We start from the raw sequence: 25,055 nt of genomic DNA, 5'->3' as shown, positions 1-25,055 counted from the left end.
TACCTGGTTTAAAACCAGTTCTGCCAATCATCCCACATCAGGAACTGGAATAAATATTATTGACTGGGAGACATAACAATCCTGGCTCAAATGACAATGACTTGCCTGAAAACCCGGGAAAGATTAATAGATGTTAGCTGCTGACCACTTAGCAGGAATTAGCTATATGGGAGTGGGTGGGAGCAATTGGCAGAACAAGGGCAGCTGTAGCACTACCTCTTTTGACTTGGAGATGCCTAGGAGGGCTTCTCCTATTGATTTCCAGGACTCTCCTTGACCACCCATCCCCAATCACAGTAGGATGGAAAAACAGTTTTGTCAACTATCATACTTCTAGAGCTGCAATACACATCTTTGGCTAGGGGAGGTAACAACTCTGTCCCAGGAAACATCAATTGAGGTTATGTGCTGACCACTTGGCAGGATTAGCTATCTGGGAGTAGACAGGAACAGTTGAAGAATGAAGGGTGTCTGTCCTTCTGCTCATGCATCTATCTAGCTCTTGACTCGTTGTTGCATTGAATCAGCCAAACAACTACACACACAAACTCCCCAATCAACAGAGAATCACTTTTACTTATGAAATAGCCAGACATATTGCCTACACCAATATTTATGGCCATTGCTTGTATTTAGTGCGGGACAAAATTGGAGTTTAGCCGGATCCCAGTTCAGCAGATGTTATTGAGTCAGATTGGGGATCTGCCTGGCCTCAATGAAATATGCTGATTTTTTCCTGGTGTATTTTGCCAACACTGGGACACAATTCAGCAGTGCCCACAAGTTGTCTGCTTTCTGTTCCGAGCAGCAACATGCAGGCAACAAGGGGGATTCCTTATTTTAGATTCTATCTGGGTGGAAAATAAAGGTTGAATTTAAAGGGGCGTCAGCCCTCCTTTTGTTTGAGTAAGCTCCTGGCTAGAGTGATCTTTCTTGGGCCTAATACATAGACACCAAAGTAATAATGGGAAACAAAGGTACACGGCTTATCACTTCGCAAGTACTTAAGAAAACCTCCGAATTGAAGGCAGATTTTTACTTGATTCACTCACTCTATATAAACGATTTGCATGCACTGTAAGGATGTCAGATTTATCAGTCTGTGCGAATAACAACTTAAATAGCACTTTAAGATGTTTTTAAAATTATTTTATAGTACTGCTCATCCAAATATAGACAGGGCCCCCTGGAATTATGCTGCAGGAGAGGGGCCAAATTATGCGGCACAGTTGAGTAAACTATCCTTCATGAAATGACAAATTAGTTGGAACAGTGTGGCACATTTTGTAGTAGCATAACTGCCTTGTTTTCATCATTTTTACATTTGGTAACGCTGTCTGGGCATTGGTTCTATCTCACTAGTACCAGTTTAACACCCAAATACAGCAATAATCAACAGAAAAATGACCAGTCGACCTTTTCAAAGGGCCTTATACTTTGTGGCAATGCAAGTTGCTGCATAGTTACTAACTCTTGAACTGTTTAAGCTAAAAACTAATTTTTGTTGAAATCTGCAGATTTTAAAGCAGACGATGGATTATGTGGCAAAACTATAACTATGCGAGCATCACCGCGTTCACACAATCGCGGAATTCCAGTGGCTCTGAGTATAGGGTGTCAGAGCAGTGTATAACACACACACACACACATTTATACATTGAAAATAAATCATACAATTTAGTAAATCAATGTACAGGGTGTTACATAAGCCAACTAGCGTTCCAAAGTGTTGGAGCCACACATCATCTACTCTGGTAGGGATTATATTTTAAGAATGAATTGCACAGAGAAACACAAATTCAGGATTTAAAATGAATTTATTGGGGTTATTTTCCCGTTTTTATTATCCCCTGAGATTTACTGTCCACAAAAAGGTCTCTGCAGCAGGTTGCTTAACCACATAAGATATTTTGGAATGCAGCCTATGCAGCCAATTAAACAGGAACAGATTTGCTGTCTCATTTCTCCATGTTGCCAATTTCTTTGTGGCAGAGTTGTTTAAATACGTATAAGTTGACTGCAAGGCTGCTTTTCATGGCCCTGTCACTTCTGACTCCACCCCCTTTTTGTTGCCACCCCTTGACGCCTAATTTATGGGTTACCGGAATAAAGCTTTTCCATTTCGTACACTACTTGTATTTACTCCCTTGGAATGCTTTCATACCTTCTTATTCTTTCCATCTTGACTCTGAAAGATGGGACTCTGAATAAAATGACAGTCACTGGGTACAAATCATGTGTGACACCCAGATCTACATGCTCAGCTGTGCTTGAGTGCTGCCATCCTTTGCACTTCTGTTGCGGTGCCCTGAGGATGGGACTAATGAACTAGGCGCTAGTTCGGGAAAGCCCTGATCTGGAGGCCAGAGTCTGAGTGGCGTACAGAGTAATCAGGCAGTGTGCGATGGGTCAGTGTGTGGTCCGTTGTCTCACTGTATATGGACCTGCCGATATGTTGCGTGAGCTGTACTAACCACACGCTGACGCAACTTTTAGGGACATCCTTAGGGGCATAGTGTAACCCTTTCTCTACCTCCCGGTTCTGCTGCAGTACAAACCCCCATTTTTTTCCAAGAAGTGGGATATTTTTCGCCCATTATTGTGCTTGGGAGGCCTCAAGGAAAAACACTTTGTTCTTTCACTTAAACGGCGTGCTGACCAGAATACAAAGCTATATCGATCTATGCTTACAGTATATAATAAATTAGCTTAAATAACATGGAATAAGACGCTACCGTCGATATATCCACGCCGAGACTTCTACACGCCGGTGTTATCCAATACTCTCTGATCGACACTCAACCTAATTACAACTGTTGAATTACAGTGCGATACTTGCTTTACAAAGACTGCAGAAGCGGGCAGCCCCCTATTAACATCATAATTATATTTTTCTGCCGTTTATCTCGCCCGCCAGTCCTGTTTCACCTTCTCAGATGAATATTCTTTCTGGTCTGAACAGTTCTGCCACGGCTCGCGCCAGTAGACAATGGAGTCTGGCTGAGCGGAAAAAGCGAGTCTGTGTGTTTCCAAATAGTTATTTTAAAGCTACTTTGAAGCTGTGATTTAATCAGCCTTCGGTGCGATAGACATCCTGGTGAGATGGTGAAGCAGCGCTCCCCGGCTAGCGGGGAATAGTACAAAATACCCCAGGAAAGTTTGTTAAAGTCATATGAAGGTTGATGGCGTCTGAGGGAAAAAAAGACACTAAATTACTCAATTATGTTGTAAAAGCAAAAGCGGCGTGAGTGATTGAACTTTAATGCACCATTTCTGAGGCAATTGCTGGGTTTTCAGATTGAGTTTTGTGTTATTACTCTCTGAATCTAACGCCTGGTGTCCTGGCGCTTGTGGACGTTATTGTGTGTTTGCATTTTTAAAAGAAGCATGTATCCAATTTTTATTGCTTGTCTTTTGCGGTGCAATACTTGTAAGGCCACCCGATTTATGCGCAGAGGACGGACAAATTATTCAGCAGGGTTGAGGTAAATTATGCGGTAAGAAAAGGCAACAGCGAAGTGCGACAAATATTTTGATAGTATTGGTTCATTATGTTGCCCTTTTTTACACTTGTTAAAAGTGTAAGAGGATTGGTTGCACCTCATTAGTTCCAGTTTAACTCCCAAATATAGCAACAAGTAGCAGAAAGGTGACCAGTCAACCTCTGCAAAGGGCTTTTCACTGCGCGCAAAATATGTTGCCTAGTATTAGTAACTTTCGAACCGTCTGAGCTCAACCCAATTGTTTTTTTAATTCTGCTATGCAGAAAATGATGAATTATGAGGCAAATGCGACAAATCTATATTTATGCGAAAAAAGCTGCCGGCCGCCCAAGTGCATACTCGCAGTGTCCCTGAATATTTCTAAGCACAGTCATTGGTGTTTTTTGGAAATGCATTCTCAATAAGCAAAGCGTAGCCGTATGTGTGACGTTACCGTGTCTGCCCGCTTCCCTTCTCATGCCAGCAAGCCAATTGACCTCGCTCTGGGAAGGTGGCAAATGCCACCGCTGATACTTTACCAGCCATTTTACGAATAACAAATGGATTCACAACAGCACAACATGCTATATAGTGGTTTGGCAGCATACCATCAAAATAAGACAGCGGTATGGGTAAAAATACTGCGAGATGAAAATGAATTAGTACCAGCTTTCCGTTATAGAAATAACTCTGACCAATATTGGTGGCAGGTCTTAATTTGAAAATTAAATAGTGCCGGGGCCGAGGCGCTGCCCTGGAAGGCGCTATTACCTTTCAGCGTTCTGAAGTCCAAGGCTGGTAGTCTTAAATTCGCCGCACGCCTCTTTAATCCGCTATCAGACGCTCCCAGCTCCCTTTTCGGACTCGTGATTGTTCCTGCTTTCTCCTTTCCTGACGATTTCTCGTTGTAAAGGCATTCCTGGTAAAGGCATTAGTGAAAGGCATGCATGGTTCCAGCATGCGTCCCTCCTGATCCCCCACCCCCACCCCTAAAAATTATCGTGATCCCCACCCCCACAACCACCCCAACCCTACCCCCAAAATTACCGCAAGCCCAACCCCCTCCCCTAAAACCTAGAGCACCCCAACCCCCACCCCACCCCTAAAACCTAAACCCTGACCCCCACCCCTAAACATTAATCACCCCGAGCCCCCACTCCACCCCCAAAAACTAAAAATACCCTGACTTCCCAACCCCCACCCCAAAATTACCACAACCCCTCACCCTGCCCCTAAAACCACCCCAACCCCCTCCCCTAAAACCTAAAGCACCCCAACCCCCACCCCACCCCTAAAACCTAAACCCTGACAACCCCCACCCGCCCCTAGACCTTAATCACCCAAGCCCCCCACCCCACCCCCAAACAAAAAATACCCCGAATCCCCACCCTGCCCCTAAAACCTAAAGCACCCCAACCCCAATCCCACCCCTAAACCCTGACCCCCCTCCCGCCCCTAAACCTTAATCACCCGAGCCCTCCCACCCCACCCCCAAAAACTAAATACACCCCGACTCCCCCACCCCTAAAACTAAAAATGCCCCAACTCCCCACCCCGCCCCCTGCCCCTAAACCACCCAACCCCCACCCTGACTCCCACCCCCTAAAACTAAAAATACCCCGAAAACCCTGCTCTTAAAACAGCCTCAGTCCCAGCCCAATTTACCTCCTCCTTGAACGCGTCGTCCTGCTCAGCCGACTCCCTTCTTCTGTGCCTTAACCACTCATGTACGTGGTTCAGCACATGCGTGGTTAAGGCCCTGAATAAGGAAGTCATGGAAAACGAAAACGTTATTCCTCTTTCGTTTTCCCAGACTTCGTTGTTTAGGACTCGTTGTTCGGGATGCTTCTGCTTGCGCCACCCACAGAAGTAGCCTTTCAAACCTGTCTCGGGCCTTCTAGCACAGGACCTGCGTGCGCAGTTTACTGCCACAGGGAACTGGCATCAAAATTTACTTGCCAGGCTCAGAACTCCCCCTTTACTACATATAAGTCACCCCTAAGGTAGGCCCTAGATAGCCTTATGGGGAGGGTGCTAGGTAGGTAGAAGGCAGGACATGTGCCTTGTTGTGTGGCCTGTCCTAGTAGTGACAAACAACCTATTTGGTTGGGCTGCATCAGAGTCGCGCACCAGTTCGGGCGCGGGCCCCAGCAAGGGCCCCTGTATAAGAACAGAGGGGGTGGGTGCCACCCACCTCCCCCCAACCATAAAGCAGCCCCCGTTTTAGCCCCGATGAACATTGGGGGGCCCCCTTTCCTTTGTGGCACATGAGGTGCCGTCATCGTAAGACAAGTACATTTTAGTGGTAATGTGTTCATTGTGGGCATTTAGGAAGATATCTTTCTGCGCATACTTTGTCAAAAAAAATTCTGATGTTCCTTTTATGGGCATTCTGGGAATGTTATGCTAACCTGTTTTTATGACTTGTCATGTGTTCTCCAATGTTCTATTTTTCCTGGTATGGGCATTTATGAGGATCTTGTGACATGCATTATTGTAGTAATGTTTTCCTGACTACTGCTTATGTTGCAGAATAATGAGTAACCTGTGTGTTGTGTGACTACTGTTGATTTCTGCAGAATAATAGTACTATGTAATGTTCTGACAACTGCTTGGGTAGCAGGGTACTATTGACACGTTGTGTTTGGTCTAATGATGTTGTGTAAAATGCACTTTATTTTTTATATAACTTTGTGTTGTGTTTCCTTTATGTTGGGAATAGTGCGTCATGTCTGTTGTACCTGTTGTGCAAACACTTTACACATTGCCTGTGGGATAGGCCTGACTGCTCGTGCCAAGCTACCAAGGGGGTGAGCAGGGGTTATCTTGGGTGTGTAGCTCCCTTGCCCTGACTAGAGTGGGTCGGTTCTGCCTGGCTTAGGTGCATACCCTAGCCAACCAGAAACCCCATTTCTAACACTGGCCATTTTATATGGTGAACTCGGGAATAGCTCAAAAGTGGGTACATTTGAAGATTGCACCTGTCTTGGCCCATAACATGGAAAGTGCATATGTAATCAGGTGCTTATGTTTTATTCCTGTTATATTAAGTAACTTGATTAAAAAATAAGCCAGTAGCTTTACATTTGCCTAGAAAGTGTTATCTATTCATAAAATGTTTTTCATGTGTATTTGCTAAATAACATTTACAGACTGCAGTCCTTTCCAACATGCTACACACATTTTGTCTGTCAGTTCATACTACAAAAACATCACTAGGATATCTACATTAACTCTTCTACTTACAAGACAAGGAATGCATGCAACACTGGGAACAGAATTTAGAAATTAAACATCCCAGTAGTATTATAGGCAGGGCAATTAGTGTCATGCCGCAAGGAAGGACCAAATAATGTGGCAGGATTGAATACATTTTGCAGCAAGAAAAAGCAAATTATGTAGTTGTAGTGAAATATGTGTATTTGACCACTGACTTTGTGTTGCACCACTTTTCACCCGGATTAGCTGTCTAGTATTCACCAGTTGAAGACTACATTTTGTATTCACTTTAGCTGTCTCTTTCAGCAGTGGGGAGAACCTTGGTTAGATCTGTTTGCCTCTGCAGAGAACGCGCAATGTCAGCTGTTTTGCGCGTTGGAGTTTCCAAGGCGGCACCCGCTCGGAGACGCTTTTTGTCTTGAGTGGAACTCTGGCTTCTATACACCTTTCCACCTATACCTCTTCTGCCCAGAGTTCTCAAGAAAATCAGGAACGACTGGGCCCAATTCATCTTGGTGGCTTCGGACTGGGCATGGAGAATATGGTATCCAGAGCTATTGAGCATGTCCATCAATCCTCCCCTCAGCCTGCCTCTTCAGGTGGATCTTCTGTCGCAGCAACAGGGGACGACGGTTCTTCACCTGAACCTGTCCAACCTCCTCCTACATGCGTGGAGATTGAACAGCGCCAGTTGACGGCTTTTGCCCTTCCAACCAAAGTCTGCAATGTTGTCTTGGCAGCCAGGTGTCCATCAACCAAAATTGTGTACGCCTGTTGTTGGAATAAATTTGTGGCATGGTGTACCAACAAATCTGTTGATCCCTTTTCTGCCCCTCTATTCGAGGGTCTTCTGTTCATTCTTTCTTTTGCCCAGCAGGGCTCTGCTTTGGGCACCCTTAAAGGGTATTTATCTGCCATTTCAGCCTTTCTTAGGCTACCTCACCAGCCCTCACTCTTTAAATCTCCTATTGTGAGTAGATTCCTAAAAGGGCTCACCCATTTATTTCCTCCCACTCTATTTATCAGTGGGACCGTAATCTTCTAGTTACTTACTTGATGTGTACCCCCTTTGAGCCAATGCATAATTGTCCCTTGCGGCTCCTCACCTTTAAAACTGTCTTTCTGGTCGCTATCACCTCTGCTCGCAGGGTGAGTGAGCTTCAGGCCCTTTCCTCAAAACCTCCATACTTGTCTGTGCACCCTGACAAAGTCGTGTTGCGCATTAGGGCTTCCTTCCTTCCTAAGGTGGTTACACCCTTTCGTGTCCATCACTCTGCCAGTCCATCACTCTGCCTACTTTCTATGCATCCCCACATCCTTCCCATGAGGAGGAGAGACTCCACCGTCTCAACCCAAAAAGAGCGTTGGTGTTCTACCTCAATCGTACTAAAGATTTCCGGGAGGACAATCAACTCTTCGTTAGGTATGTGAGTGCGAAAAAAGGGAAAGCGGTGCAAAAGCGTACCATCTCTCGATGGGTGCTTCTTTGCATCAAAATGTGCTGCGCTTTGGCCAAAAGGCAACCTCCTGAAGGCTTGCATGCTCATTCCACCAGAGCAACTGCTGCTTCCACTGCATTAGCTCGTAGAGGTCCTGTCCTAGATATCTGCCAGACAGCTACGTGGGCATCCCTGCACACGTTTGCTAAACGCTACTGCCTGGACAGTCATGCCCATTGGGACGGCTATTTTGGTCGTTCGGTCCTGTAGGACTTCCTAGTATGATTTTGGTTTCCAGCCCAACACCAAGGATGGCATTGCTTGGGTATCTATTCTAAGGTAAGGAATATGCAACTAGAAGTCTCTATCAGATGTACAAGTCACTTACCTTCGGTAACGAAATATCTGGTAGAGACATTCTAGTTGCAGATTCCTTACTGCCCACCCATCCTCCCCGCTTGCAAACTGATTTCTAGGGACAAGGAGTCAACCTTCCAGGTCCTTAGCTCTGGCACACCAATTTCAGTGTTGTTAGAGGCTCTGCGCTTTGGCGTGGAAAGTCATTAAAAGAAACTGACGTCACTGCGCGAGAGTGGCATCTATATACTATTCCTGACGTCTTCACGGCGAAAACGACACCCGCGGAGTCGACCGTCACCACCTGCCAACATTCAAGGGTATTGCTCGAAGAAAAATCTCTGGATCCAGTCTGACGCCTGGGGGACATTCTAAGATAAGGAATCTGCAACTAGAATATGTCTCTACCAGATATTTTGTTATCAAAGGTAAGTAACTTGTACAACAGTGCTCGAGTAGAACCAGCAGGCACTGCAGCCCTACAGAAACAGGCGCCACAAGACCCTGTACAGGATGAGGAGAGGGTGCAGGAGGTACCACAGGTAAGAGAGTCACCAGTGAAATGGAGTATGCCATTTGAATTCTTGTCCCCTGAGGATAGGAAGCATGTTTGGTTTACTAACGGTTCATTCAAATACGTGGGTACCAAAAGACATTAAAAAGCAGTGTCATACAATCCAGTTACTGAAAAGTTGTTGACCACCACAGAAGGAAGAAGTAGCCAATATGCAGAGTTGTACGCTGTGTATCAGACTCTAAAGCAAGAGCTGCTTGGGACTTGTCATTTTCACTCTGATTCTTGGTCCATTGCCAATGGATTAGCCTTTTGGCTTCCCACATGGCATGCACATAACTGGTTCATTCACTCAAAGGAGGTGTGGAGCTAAGAGTTGTGGCAGGAAATTTGGGAAATGTTAGAACAGAGTAAAGTCATAGATGCTCATTGTCCCATTGACTCACTAGAATGCTGGTTCAATTCCCTTGCAGATGACAAAGACAAAAGTTCAGAGGCAGAAGTGTCAACCCAGAATTCTAACTTGGTGGGGGTGTGGCTAAGTGGGCGCACCAGAAATGTGGACACCTGGGAAAAAAAGCCACTTACAGGTGGGCAGAGATTAGAGGGATGCACATTCCCCTAGATTTGATAAAAACTGTGATTTTCAATGTCGTATTTGTCAGCACACACAACAGAGATCTGTCCCACAAACAGTCAAAGATCAATTGGGGAGAGGAAAGTTACCAGGACAGATAGAAATCAAAGCTGTTCTGTTAAATAGTGGGAAAGCTGATTTATTCATACAGATTGGAGACATAATCATCCAGCTTGTCATAAGTGCAGTGTATGGAGGATTGGTTAGGAAGGGGACTGCCCAGCCCTTCTGACAGTGCAAGGAAAGGGAAGTTCAGCAGATAAAAACTTCAGTGTTAAAATGTGGGTTGAATCCGAAATGCCCTCCAGAACCTGCAGAAATTATAGTCAAGGGCCCCAATAACGTCCTGCTGATTAAAAAAAAACACAAGGGAAGGAAAAATGGGAGCACATTTCAGATGACAAATGTATTTGCAAGAAAAATCGTACTTGTTACGACTTGCCACTGACCATGAGTGCGCTGTGTGGTCTCCCTTCGTGCGTTTGCGTGCGGGTCTGGGGAGGGAACGCATCCCCAACTTGAACCTGATTGGTCACCATTGTGCAACACTCCTGCTGCTTTTAAAGTACAAAACCTATGGATCCATTTAGCGCTAATTGTGCTTCAAAGAACAAAGTTCTGCATGGAAACAATGCAAAGTACCATGGATGTTCTGTCAACCTGTTTGATTACATTTTTCCTCAAACTAACCCATGGCTTGTTATCATCTGATGACTGCTGCCAGTCTCATTAAGCAAAATTGCCAGTTGGCTGACTATTCTCCTATGGGAACACTTATATTCCAGCAAACCTTACAGGTGGACCGTGGACCTTTACTTGATTAGAACTCATGATGTTTCCATCTAATTCTATACCAACTTGCTATCTTATAGACACTATTCAATCAGTTATTATCCTAATCAGAATATATAAGCTTCAGTCTTTTCATTGTAGGTGTGTCTGGTTTAACTGTTTATAAGATCCATATGTTAATCCACTTCCATTACTTTATAGTGATTGCTTTTATCATTTCATTATGTTGCTGTGTACAATGCAAACTTGATTTGCTTATAACGTTTTTTTTTTTTTTTTTTAAGAAAACAAATGAGAGAAAAGTACACAAAGTCTATGATCAAAGGGTGGAATGTAGTGAAATATGTGTTTTTGACCACTGACTTTGTGTTGCACCACTTTACACCTGGATTAGCTGTATAGTTTTCACCAACTGCAGACTACATTTTGTATTCAGTTTAGCTGCCTATTGATTTTATCGTAGCGTTAGACACTGCCATGTTAAATCTGTTAGTACTTTTCCACATTGTAAAGTGTGCTTGCTTTCATCCTTTTTCTCACCAAGGGCGTTGGCTGATAAGACTTAGACGGCAGGGAACGGCCTTGTTTTGATTTAGCATCTTGGGATTGTGGCCAAACCCCAACGTTTTATTTTCAAAGCAGACCTAAACTAGCCAGCATGCTTGAATTGCTAAATGAGGAGTTTTTTCCAGAAAACTCCTTCTTGTTTTTTAAGATATAAAAAGACCCAGTGCATCAGCGAGAATGAGAGTGGCCTCAATCAGGATTCTTGACGTTGGATGCCTGATATCTGTCCTGTGAGGATGGAGATCTCTTTCTCTTTCGCAGTCAAATGGGGTCCTCGTCTTGCTGGTATGAGAAAGATGAAGAACTTGGCAGGCCCTACGGTGACAAATTTGTACTTCACTATTTGTTTTGCAGAATATAATATAAATACATATATTTGCCGTGTATGTTGCAATGGAGAATCATTTTGGTATGTTTTCCATTCATTGCTGTGACTATTTTTAAATGTGTGCTTTCAACATGCTAATCTCCTTTTTAGGAACCTCGTGGTGAAATAATAATAAATGTCTTCTTAAACTGAGAAGTGCATTCCACAGATTCTTGTCAGCTTGGTCATTAGTGAAAGCAAAACAGCAGTGTAATGTGGCACAGTAGTGAGAGCATTACCTCATTATTTTGTCATTTGTTCACATGGTAACAATGTCTGGGAAAATATTTCCCCTTATTATTATCGATTTAACACCCAAATGCAGCAATAAGCAAATTAAAGATGACTAGTAAACCCTTGAGAAGGGCATTTTGCTGTGCAGGAACACATTTTGTTATGTTTTTAGTAAGTTTTGATCAGTATGAGCTAGAAACAAATCATTTTTCAAAAATTATCAGATTATGCAACAGATGATGGATTATGTAGCATATGCAGAAAATCCATATTTATGAGAAAAATGTCACAGACTTAGAATAGCATAATCCCAGTGGCCTTGATTATGGGGCAGTATTTCCCTGCAAGCACTTTAGTTTTTAGCTGTTACGGAAACTTGACTTGCAAAAGATTGTATTACTCACAAGAAGTGTTTTCAATGTGCATTGTGCATTTCCTTCTCTAACTGTTCAATGTCTCTTGTGCTTTAGGACCTCTTAATGACTGCCTTGGACATGCTGAAGTTGGAAAAAATTGAGTTCGGTGGAATCAGAGGAAAAGTTTTGAGCCAAAAGGTCTTGACCATGTATGAAGAATTCCAGGAAGTGTTCAAAATATTTTCAGAACGTACCTACGATTGCCTGGATACAACAAACATGGTAGGCTATGCTGTATTAATTTTGGAAGCACCTTAGGAATTGTTATTTTGGTGTTGTGTTTAAAAGATCAGCCATAATTATATGATAATGGAATGGGAATTTGTTTAACGAGGTCAAGGTTCACCCACTAAAGGGCATCTTGGTGCTATGACTATCAACACGTTGGCAGAGTTCAGTCCATTGGCTAGGTGGTACTTACGAAAATAGAAAGGTTTCATGGCCTTCCTAAGGGACCGATGAGATTTAACTATTCTAGAGTCAAGTAAACAAGCGCTGCAGCTTCTCCTTGACCCACCATTGTTTTTAAATTCATCCAAGGTAAGAACTGCCCAAATCCCTCTACCGGGCCAAGATCCCAATTGCCAACTATCCAAATATTCAGATCTTCCACATAAGAAGATAACTATTTAGATCCCACTTGTTCAGTGATTTTACCCCAAATGGAAGAAGAGTGATGAGCCAGTAATAGCTACTGTTGATTTATCCAGATTGTTAGACCTGTCAGCGTTAGGGTGGTCTTCCCCCAAACTTTTTGCCTCTTTGCCTTCAGTTTATCAAGGATTTTTGCTGTGTTGGCCTTAGGACGCCGTGCACTTTACCACTGCTAACAGTGCTAAATGCATGTGCTCACTCCCCTAAACATGGGTTGATTGGTCTGTACCTGATTGGTTTATTTACTTTACATGTGGGTCCCTTGTAGAGCGGTATACCATTTACCCAGGACCTGTAAATTAAATGCTACCAGTGGGCCTGCAGCACTTATTGTGCCATCCACTTAAGTGGCACCTTAAACCTTGTCCCAGGCCTGCCATTGCAACCTGAAGGCAGTGTCCCACTGCCATGTCGACTTGCCATTTAAAACCACTTGCCAAGCCTTAAACTCCCATTTTATTACATATAAGTCACCGCTAAGGTAGGCCCTAAGTAGCCTATAGGGCAGTGTGCGGTGTAATTAAAAGGCAGGACATGTACTTTTTAGTTTTACATGTCCCAGTAGTGAAAAACTCCCAAATTAATTTTCTCACTACTGAGAGACCTACCCTTCCCATAAAGTACCATGAGGGTTTCCTTATTAAAATTAATACGTTGTAATTCCTAAACCATACGTAATAGATATGTCATGTTTGGTACCTATGAACCTGTAATGATAAACCCTCTTTAATGGTAAAGTCGGATTTATCATCACAAGTTTAAAAATGTCACTTTTAAAAAGTTGGCATTTTCCTGCCCTTAGCCCTCTGTGCCTGTAACCTGGCTTAGGTCACATGACTGGGTGTAACTGACAGTTGGTACTTTGTGAATTCACCTCAGGCAGTCACACAATTGGGGGATTAGTGGAGCATGAATGGGCCATTAACTGACTTGATGGGAGGGGGACGGGTAGGAGCTAAGCACAGCTCCACTTGCAACTGAATAGGCTAGACTCTGTCACCATGCAATGTATTGTCAGTGCAGTCAGCTGGGAGGCAGGAAATTCCTGGAACTTCAGAGAACCCTTCTGGAAATGTCTCCCAACTTCTAAGATCAGGGAACCAGAGTATAAATAAAGCGCTCAGACCTGCTACCCAGTTCACGGCTGGACTAGTGGAAGGACTCTCAGAGGACTGCCTGTTGCTGTGACCTTCTGTGCACTCTGCCAGCCTCCTGCTGTACCTGGAAGGACTGCTTTGCTGCTGGACGCCTGGACCTTCAGAGACCAGCCCTGCTGCAGAGCCGTGCATCACCGCCTACACTCAGGACTCCAGAAGTGACTCTAAGGGCTAGTCCAGCTCGTCTCCTGTTTTGAGCCACAGGGACATACCAGGCTCCCCTGGACCCAGCCTGAGTGAGTCTTGCACCCCAAGAGGTCTCCCTCCACTCCTGGACCCTTGGTTGTGGTGCTAAAAGTGCACAGGTGGCATTTTTCTAATACTGAGAACTTGCTATTTTGAACCTTAAACTTAACAAATTCTGAACTCTGGTTCTACTAATTGGATTTACATGGTTTTGGTGGCAATTTGTTAAAATTTGCTCTATTTTTAGGTGAAGCGCGCTAGCGATTTGGCCTGTTATAAGTGTTGTGGCTTTTTAACCATGCCCACCTCACACCCAGCACTTTCACTCGTTCATATGCTTGCCTTTCAAAAATCCTTTGTTATCATTGGTAAATGTTTTACATTTGTCCCTCCTTTGGGAAGTTTTGTTACCACCTTGCAGACTGACCCTGTTACATAGACAATTACACGATTGCCAATATGTCTGACTGTGAGCGAACTTCTTTTGTCTTTTGTGTCTCTCCTTCCCGCTCATGCTCAGGGCGACCATGGTGCTTTGAATCGGCTTGCTTATATCAACCAATGTTTTACTTTTCATTTTCAATTTATGTGGCAAGAGAAGTCCAGTTAGGATTTACACCAATAACTCTAACTGGAGCAAATGTGAGACCCATTGCATTGAAAATGCTTGTTCTAAATTGGTTTGGGATTTTTATTGTGTTGTGTTTTCACTGTGTTGCTATTCGTATACTGCATTAATACTTAACACATTGCCTCTAAGTTTAGCCTGACTGCTTTTTGTGCCTAGCTACCAAGGGTTAAACACAGGTTAATTTAGTGAGTTTTTGTGGTTCACCCCGCAAGGGATTGTGGCTGTTGCTTGACCAGGGTTCACACCCCAGTCAACCAACAAACCAATTTCTCACACAGGTTCTCTTTTTTAACAACAGTTTAGGTAACCCTATTCCTCACCTCATTGGGAACATCCACAATGAAAAGTGACAGACTCATAATTTAAGTTAATGCAGGGACCAAAGATGAAAAGCAGGTTTTTTAGAAACACACCAGCCACAGATCATCGGATGGACTAAATTTAACTTTTATCAATATGATCCAACTTCCTACTAGTTAGCAGAAGTAAAAGTTGACAAATTTTCAGAGGGTGGCATAAAAGGCACTAAGCACAAGCTGTCACTCAAATAGCCTCTTGCAGTCTTGATTCCCTCATAAATCTTTTGAATCTTAGAGGAAATGTGTTCTTTCATCCTGTCACAGAACTTTTGAGTCGGATAGAGAATTTGAGAGTTACAGGAGGGATGAGCAAAGCTTCCTAAGATGTTAAACAATTCTTTGGTTTAATTAGAAGGCCCGGAAATTATGTTAGATAGGAATGTTGTTTTGAACAAGAACACTTCTCTCTTATAAATATTTAGTTTATAACACCATTTAATGACACCATTCTTTTTCACAGCTGTAGAAAAAGGCCTATTGATTATCACTGAATATATGTTAGAAAGGACCCTACTGCACTTAAGCTGAGTAATGCCTGTTGACATTGTAAATATGGATGCAGGAATATTGAAGACCGGTATAGTGAAATGTGATGCAAATCCATGTATGCCTATCACCCCAACCAATAGCAGTCCTTCTGCTATTTAGTCTAGGGTTTATTCATTACTTCATTACGTACATCTACAAGAGAATCAGACACAATTAAGTACTAAGGCCTCTCATTTTGATTGACATAGTCATTACTATTTGAGTTTGAATGTGAGTTTATACTTGAGTTGGTATACCAGGTAATACAGTGACTTGCACGCAGTAGTACTGAATCTAGTTTTCAAGAGGAGACATTTAAGCAGGTCAGACCTGGTGGAACCTGTCCCTTGAAAATAGCCTGGTAGTGTGTGTGGAAATACCAATTTGTGTGGCAATTCCTTATACAGGATTTAGCTCACAATTCCGAGTGTTCTCAAGATGTGGCACCTAGACAATATATTATTTTAACTGCAACCTAGAACCTCTGTTAGAGTGTGACAGGTGGCCAGACGGGTGGCAGTGTCAGCAAAGGCTATAGCCCAAGCTTCCCTGGCAGAAGATCCCGCCGTACTAGAGGGCTCTACCATGCAGGTTTGTGTCTTCAGTAGCGCCTCTGCTGCAGCTACTCCAATAAAGAAACTGAAGCTTTGCCAAGTGAGTTCCAAGTTCGAAGCACCCATTTGGCAACATAGTTTTTTTCTTTTTTTTTATAAACAAAATCTTATAGTGGGAGTTTGTTATTGAAAAACAATAAATTGAATGGCCCTAACAAGCTAGGAGTTTTCTCCCAGCATATGGCAATCGTTTCTCTTGTTTGTTTGTGACGGCCAGGCTTTCCTTGGTGGTCCCAAGCAGGAAAAATGTATAGTAGATGTTCTGACATACATTGACCAACAGCCCATTAGCAGTGTCACAGACTATCAATATTTTCTGTCAGCAGAGCCAGATAAGGCTCTGCTAGCGAAAACCTGGCATTTCCTCCAATTCTAAATAGAGCAGGGAAAGTACAAGCTTGACCAGGTGAAAGCATTACCATATTACAGCAGCGATTCTGCTGTGTCAAACTCTAGTTGAGGAAACGTGATATCTGTGAAAAATGCCCATTTCAAGCTATTATTGATTGGCGAGCAGTGGAGAATAAGCCAAAGTAACAATTCTGTGCCCTATAAACATTGATGTTCTGTACATGCCATGGGCAGTGCAGGAGTCCCCCTGTGGCCCCCAGCACACCCTTTCCGCGAGCCTTTCCATGCCGGTGAAGCCACCATGGAAAAGCTGTTGGTTATGGGAGTTATAATCAGCCAGGCGACACGGAGTTCAGCGGCGCCCTGGCTGAGTACAACCAGAATGCCATCACCACATTGGGAAACATATTCCCGGCGGGTCCGCCCACCAGGGTTGTAATTGGGAAGTCGGACCGCCCAGAGTGTGTTGGTCTGACTGTCAACCCAAGTGTGGCAGTCCTTGGACTGCCACTCTTGTAATGAGGCTCTAGGAGCCTTATTTAGAACTCAGCAGATGTGTTACTCCATCACAACGGTGACGGATATCCCATCTGCCGAAATCTACATCCCATTCTATCCTACGGGATTTAGATTTCGGCAGACGGGATATTCGTCATTGTTGTGACGGAGTAACCCATCCTGCGAGTTCTAAATCAGGCCCAAAGACTGAAGGTAAACATCTCTGATGGAGCAAAGGATCAAAAAGTATGCGTCCAATGCAGGAACTTTGGTGGATAGAAAACTTTGTTTTCTCCCAACCTGAACATTTACCAGCAACAGCAGTGGCTTCAGTGGGACCTCATTCAGCAGCTGTCAGGCTTTGCGAGGTCTTTGTCAGATACAGTCTGCAACCTCATCTCACTGGAGGATTTTGACTCCCATTTCAGAGGCTAAGTTAGAGGGTAAAAATTTTGACTGCAACAAACCCACTTGGTGAAAACGAACCACTGTTCATCTCAGTCAGCCTGAAATTGTGCCAAGATCCCAGTCAACCGTGTACAGTGACTACTGATTAGTGCTTTAATTTTTTTATAGAGATTTTTGCCTTAAAATGTTAAATATCACATCTATGGTTTCCATTATTGGATTTTTTTTTATTTTGGTCACATTTTGCCTTTTACATTTTTCTCTACTTTTACAAACTGGTTATACATTGATTTTTATTGTGTTGTATTTTGACTTTTAATTTTTTTGTTACTGTTAAATACATTACACATTTTCCTAAGTTAAGCCTGTCTGTGCCTTAGCTACCAGGGGGCTGAATCCAGGTTTAGATTATTTATTGAAACTGTGTTTTACGTTCAGGCATTTGTTGCCTTATTCATTGTGGTGAAATACCTTCCGCCTCAATTATAACCCACTTTCTTACATACAGTAACTGGAGAAGTGAGAGTAATGTAAAAGTGTGTTTTGCAAAATAGATTGTACACTTGCCTTCTTAGTTCTGTAAACCATTCTCTTTCTATCACAAACCACTGTAACGAGTCATAACCTTTTGCTCATGTGTGAGACTTTGAATTAATTTCCCTAAAAGGGTCAGTCACTTTGTAAAGCAACTGTGCAATCCTTTGCACGCCTCAGTTTGTAATACATAGGTCTAAGTAAACAACCAAAATGAGCACCCAAGATACATAAATCTGGAGTAATACATAAAATAATCAAATAATAAATGGTCCAGGCAATTATCTGATATTTAGTGTAACCTAAGTGGAACAATACAGTGTAGGAAATGACTGACTTTGGCATGATTTCTCCCAACTTTTGCTCTACCTGTTCTGTTGGACTTAGAACTTTGTCTGCTTTACCCTTGCTAAACAAGAGTAAAATATCTGTGCTCCCCTATAAACATAGTTAAATGGTCTTTGTTAGTCTTGGCATCCTTGGTGTGGTCTCCCCTAACTTTTGCCCTGGTTGTTGATGTGCGCTGGATTCTGTTTTTGCTGTTTTATATACTCTGGGCCATTTACCACTGCTAACCAGTGCTAAAGTGCAAGTGCTTCTATGTAAAATGTATGTGTAAACTGGCTTATCCATGATTGGCCTATTTGATTTACTAGTAAGTCACTAGTGAAGTGCATTAGAGGTGCTCAGGGCCTGCAGCACTGGTTGTGCCACCACATTAGTAGCCCTGTAAACATGGCTCAGACCTGCCGCTGCAGTGTCTGTGTGTGCAGTTTTTAACTGCCAATTCGACTTGGCAAGTGTACCTTTGTGCTAGGCTTAAACCTTCTCTTGTCATACCCCCATGGGCAGGGTGCAGTGTATGTTAAAAGATGTACATGTACTGATTTGTGTAAGATGTCCTAGCAGTGAAATACTGCTAAATTCAGTTTTGACTTTTGCAAGGCCTGTCTCTCTCATAGGTTAACATGGTGGCTGCCTTTAAATATCCTTAAAGTGCAGATTCCCTTTGCGAGCAGATAGAAATATGGACTTTTTGGTCTCTTACCTCACAATTTAAAAAGACATTTTTTAGTGAAGTTGGTTTTTAGATTGTTAGTTTGAAAATTAAACTTTTAGAAAGTAGGCATTTTCTTGCTTAAACCATTCTGTGACTGCCTATTTGTGGATTCCGTGTGTGGGTCAGTTTTACAGTTGGGCTGTTTGTGAATCCCCTGTAGACAGTGAGACAAAGGGAGCTGGAGTGTAGCCTGCATATCCTGGTGAGCCATCTGTGCTACAGTGGAGGATGGAGTGGTCACTTACACCTGAATGGGCTGTGCCTGCCCTCTCACAATGCAGTCTCCAACCTCCTGGTGTGTGCCTGGGGCCTGGCCTGGCCAAGGCAGGATCTTGTGAACAACAGAGACTTTCTTTTGAAGTAGGCCTACTTCAAAGGCAGAAAGGGGTATAAGTATTGGACCCAAAACCCCTGAAGATTAGATCACTTCTGGACCCAAGAGGAACCTCTGCAAAGGAAATGAGCTGAAGAGCTGAGGAGTGCTGCCCCTGCCTGTGACTATGCTTTGTTGGGCTGTTCTGCAGTTGCTGCTTCTGCCTGTGAAAGGGGACAAAGACTGGACTTTGTGTGTATATTCCTGCTTGTGAAGAATCTCCAAGGGCTTGAACTGAGCTTGCCTCCTGTTTTGAAATCTCAGGGCCATCAAAAACTTCTTCTGCTAACATCCTGACTCTCTGCAGTGACTCCTGCCCTGCCAAGTGATATCCTATCCAGTCCCTGGGCACTTAAAAGGTGAAGTTGGGAGACAAGAGCTGAAGATCCACACTCAAAATGTTTTGACGCACCATCTGCAACACGGCTGATAAACGACGTACCACTGGCCTCATGGCTAAAATCGATGCTCCACATACTTCGCGGCTGAGAGATCAACGCATCGCAGCTGGAGACACTACGCACAACATCCGCTTGCTGCTGATGATAACAATGCAAATCCCACGCAGCGTGGTTTTCTAACACCGTGGGACAGAATTTTCAACACTTCGTCCCTGGGTGCCAAAGTTGCGAGTAAGGAATCGACGCATCGCTAACTTTTACGATGCATGCTCGCCCGTGCAGCTTTATTTTTTACATAAACCAGGTACTTTGTGTAACAACGTTTCCATTGTTTTCTATTGAGTAAGCCTCTTATTATTTTGAAAATTCATATCTTGACTTGTGTATGTTACATTTTTGTCATTTTGGTCTTGTTTGATTTAGATAAATGTGACCTATCTTTCTAAACTGGTGTGCTGTCAATTTTGTAGGTAGTGTTTTCACTGTATTACTGTGTGTGTTGGTACTAATACTTTACACATTGCTTCTGAGATAAGCCTGACTGCTTGTGCCAAGCTGCAAAGTGGGTAAACAGGTATTATCTAGGTGTATTTCTCCATCGCCTTGACTAGAGTGAGGGTCCTTGCTTGGACAGGGGGTAACCAGACTGCCAACCAAAGACCCCCTTTCTGTCAGTCTTATACCTAATTATTAACTCACCTACAGGTCCATAGTATATGGTGGATAAAATGCACCCAAGGCCTGAATGTTAAATGCTACCTGTGGACTGCTGCATCATTATGCGATCCACAGAGTGGACCTTCAAAAGTTTGCTTCAGGCTTACCATATGTAGCCTGGCTGCAGCACCTAAAAATCTGCTATGAAACTCGTCAAAATAACCGTTTCTGACAAGTGGATAACCCTGCTTGAAATATTCATGTCACCCATGTTGCCCATAAGGTACAGTCCTGATATTTAAAAGTGGCACATGTACCAAATTAAACTTGGAATGTTCTTGCGTTGACTAGCCACCAAAAGCTATGTAGGCCTAGAAAATATCTGATTATGTAACAGAAAAATGTTTTAGTCCCTCTGGGGGAAGGATATGAATTAACATCCACGACAGTGGTTGCACCATAAAGAACTTTCTGTACCGATGAAGTTTGTGAGTAATATCTCACATTTATTAGAAACTTAAATTCCACAATTTAAAGTAATCAAGGTGTTCCTGTATAATGGCACAGTGTGAGTGAATCATGTGTTAGTATAAGTGTTGCAGTGCTATTTACATGAAAACTAAACCCAAACTGTGGTTAAAAGCATGAGGTCTCATATAAGCACTTATAACCATAGGTACTGTGAGCCTGCTGAATTTTACAAAAGCCAATCCAAATCTTGTAAAAAAAAGTTTGATGTTTCCACCCCAATCAAAGAAATTAATTTAGATGGGTCATCATCAGGACAGAATATTGAAATAGGAAGCACGCAGAATACAAATCAGAAAGCATGTATCAGCACTCTGCCCTTTATCTGGTCAGCATCTATTAATTCAACAGTACAACATATTGTAAGATTATATCATCAAATCCATATTTAACATGAGGTCACTACTTCTTTATGTGATAGTAAGTTGACCTCATAAGAGATAGCAACAAAATATACCTAATTGATTTAGAAAATAAACCAATTTGAAGACGTACTCACCCCTATTTGATTGTACTCAGACATATCCCAGTTGTATTAACAATAAAACAATACCAATTTGCCTTCTATTTCATGTAGCCCTGGTGTGTTGTTAATAATACCACTGTCATGGAGGTTCATTCATATCCTTCCCCGGGATGGACCAAAACATGTTTTTGTTACATTATTCACTTACCCAGGTCCCAGGGTACTTAGTTGCCCCATTTTTTCAAAATAGAAAATATCTTAAGTACAGATTCTGAAATTTAAACTGTAATGTTTGACTGAAAAGTCTATTTTTCATTTTTAATAAAAATCCAATTCATATTATGAATTTAGATTTTTAATACTTATTTAGCAAAGGTAACATTTAGAAAGCTAACTTTTCCCCTTGCTGATTCTTCTGGAAGAAAATTTACACTAACCTGCAGGCATCTTACCCTTAATAAGGTTGCAAACTGCTTCCCAGAACAGGATAATGCTTTAAGGTTGGTGACAGGTTGGGCTGGGTGTGGGACATGTGATCACTAACAGCTCTGAAAGGACAGCTGGGATGGGCCCAGGAACTTCATTAACTTGAAAGCGCCAGAGGTGAATCCTGCCCATTTATAGTTTAATATAGAGGGAGACCTGAGGAAGTTAAAGCCTTTGTTCCCCAGGCCCACACTAATCAGGCTGACTCCAGACCCAGTGGGAGGAAAGCAATCCCAAGAACCAGTTTGGAATGGAAATGGAGGAAGGGACTGCTCAGTTTTCCTGTCAATGCCATTGTGTGAAATTCAGGATTTTAAACAAGGGAGGAAAGTTCCCCCATCATGGATTTTAGGAGTGAGGTGCCCTGTGGGACTGTTTGTTCTAAGACAAACAGAAACTGCTGAAGAATTGAGTAGGGTGACCCCTGGTAACCTTGACCCCATTGGTTAAGGAGGTGCTAGGAATCACTGCCAAAACCGGGCCATTGCAAGCTATAAATGTGGCACCTGAAGGAATCCTTCTCAGAACCCTTTTCTGGACCTGTGGAAGTTCAGAAAAAGACTACTCTTGCTGCCTGTGACCTTTGTGAAAACCTCAATGGTTAGACCTACTCTATATGTACAAGCTGTGAGTGGCATTTCTCCTAAAGTGACTAACTGACCAGTACAAATTTAACCTGGCTTTGACACTGCTACTGGCATGTTCTGGAGCAAGTCCTGGCCCTCAGCATTGTCCATGAGATCCCAGAGGCATTAAAAGTGACCCAGAGGAGCTGGTTCAGATACCCTGAAAACTTGGGACTTAAAACATTTTTGGACATCCAAGGCCTATAGACCACATATGCATACCATTCCAATGAGTTAAAGGCACATTAAATCACACAAATACAAAACAAAGGTATCCTGCTCACCTTCAGCACCATGCATAAAGCAGTATGTCTGCTCTGACCAGGCATGATGTCAGATTTTGATCTTTTACTTCTTCCTGAAAGCTCTTGATGCCATAGATACACAACTCCTCCCCTGCTTTAAGGATGTCAGTAGCATTGTAATTCATTCTCCACCTTTCATTGCCACATCTGTTACCCATTGCATCATATATATACTGAACTCATTAATACCCAGAATAGTGTTGGACCTAGGATACATCACTGATAAACTCTAGATCTCACAGGAAACCACTCTGGATTTTCTGTTCTGTTCCTCATTTCTGGTTTGCAAAATTATTCTCATAAAACATATTTTTGGCAATCAAAAGGATGTATAGCTACTGTACATCTTGAAGGATGTCCACAGTTATATTCTAACAGGGATAATGTCGCAATCAGTTTTTTTGTCAAACTGTTTTTATTTATTTTCCAAGGCACAAAATGAATCATGACATGGTCATTATCACATGTGGCCATCAATAAGGTAAGAAGGCACTTAGTAGGTACAGTTTTGAAGAAAGTAGGGCAAGGTCACCATTTGATATATGAGTCAAATAAAAGAGGAAGGGAAGCAATATGACATCAACATTCAAATAGGATACATATAACACATATAGTGCTCATTATCCTATAATTCATGAATGCATTTAACAAACAGTTAAAAAAACATGATAACATGCTTGGATGTAGCGTTTGACGTGATTAGATGTGGGAGGGAGTCCGATCTGGCTGGCGGGGAATGTTATTAGTGGTACATCGAAATATGGTACAAGATAATTGGAAGATGGAAAACTTTACACCTGGAAGAGGTGGAGTGTTCTTGTGCGAGTGGGACAGGAGAAAAGTGAGGCCACGTGGAAGAAATTGTACTAGGAGACCCAAATTTAATTCAAGCTTTTCCGCCTATCTACAAGACTTTCAACCATATGCTCCATGTGAGGGCTTGCCGGAGGTGAGCATATCATTGTGACATGGAGGGTGCCTATGCCTTCTTCCATGCTGAGGCTATGGCCATCTTGGCTGCAGCCAAGCAGAGATAGAGATAGAGCAAACTCCCTGCATTTGAAGTTTGAAGGATGGGGCTCTAAGACCTAGAAGAAAGAACTCTGGAGTGCAGGGGACTGGCTAACCCAGGATTTCTTTTATCTGAGCTAGAATTCTGGCCCAATAGTACTATATGGTTGACAGTCCCACCAGATATACTGAAAATCGCCATATAGCCCATGCCTCTCTAGCAGCTGTCTGATGTGTATGGAAATATTTTCTGATGTTTTGCCGGGTGGAGATATCAATAATAAAGTATTTTGTAATGCACTTCTCGTAGACTCAATTAACAGTTAAATTTATTTATGTCGTTCCAACCTGTCATCAGTTACGGTCAACAGTTACATCTGTGGACCCGGAACCCCGTATTAAGAGAGAGATTAGGACTAGGAACAACACTGCACTAGAGTCAGGTCTGATTTGTAAAAAAGAGTTTGTGTTTTTGACTCTGAAACATACTAGGTTTCCTATTATATAAGGACTTCCCAAAGTACATAAGAGCTCCTGGGATCCTCCATTACGTCCTATTGTATCTACGATTGGTTCAGCTATAGAACCGTTATCTCAATATGTTGATACTTTCCTGAAACCCTTAGTGATGCAGCTCCCCTCCTACGTTCGAGATACAGGACATTTCATCTCTAACTTTGAAGGGTCAGACTTTAATCCAAAACAGGAAATATTCATTACTATGCACCTAGAGTCCCTTTACACGAACATTCCCCAACAGCAGGCACTAGATTGTGTTGAGTCTTTGTTTACAGACCTGGGCCCAGATCCCTTACATACTTTTATTTTAGAATGTTTAAGGACAGTCCTATTTAACAATTATTTTGAATTTAATGGAACAGTTTACCAACAAATTAAGGGAGTCAGTATGGGTGCTGCCTGTGCTCCTAAGGTAGCTAATTTATACGTTGGAGCATTTGAAAAAAGACACATCTACAATGAAATTGCTCCGTTTTTTTAAAATATCCATCTATGGTGTTGATACATAGATGATGTTTTCTTTGGCTGTTCCGGCATCTATGATGATACATTAAGTCGAATGCAGTTCCGACTTTTCGGATAATTCATTAAGTCAAAAAGGATTATCAAGTATCCGGTAGCTAGGAGGATTTATTAATTGATGAAGCCATCTTGTTTATGAGAACTTTCATTCAAGACG

General features: G+C 42.6%; 1 protein-coding gene across 1 annotated transcript in view; it reads left to right on the top strand.

The window, feature by feature from the left end:
* Positions 1-25,055, top strand: part of DNAH9 (dynein axonemal heavy chain 9) — a 975,671-nt gene that overhangs the window by 124,619 nt on the left and 825,997 nt on the right. The window contains exon 7 of the mRNA XM_069200368.1: positions 12,079-12,246. Within this exon, the coding sequence (XP_069056469.1) occupies positions 12,079-12,246 (168 nt within the window). The remainder of the gene's footprint in view (positions 1-12,078; positions 12,247-25,055) is intronic.

The sequence above is a fragment of the Pleurodeles waltl genome, chromosome 7 (genome assembly GCF_031143425.1).
Source record: "Pleurodeles waltl isolate 20211129_DDA chromosome 7, aPleWal1.hap1.20221129, whole genome shotgun sequence".
Taxonomy (NCBI): Eukaryota; Metazoa; Chordata; class Amphibia; order Caudata; family Salamandridae; genus Pleurodeles; species Pleurodeles waltl.
The sequence above is the reverse complement of the archived record's forward strand: the minus strand, read 5'-3'. Positions and strand labels throughout refer to the sequence as shown.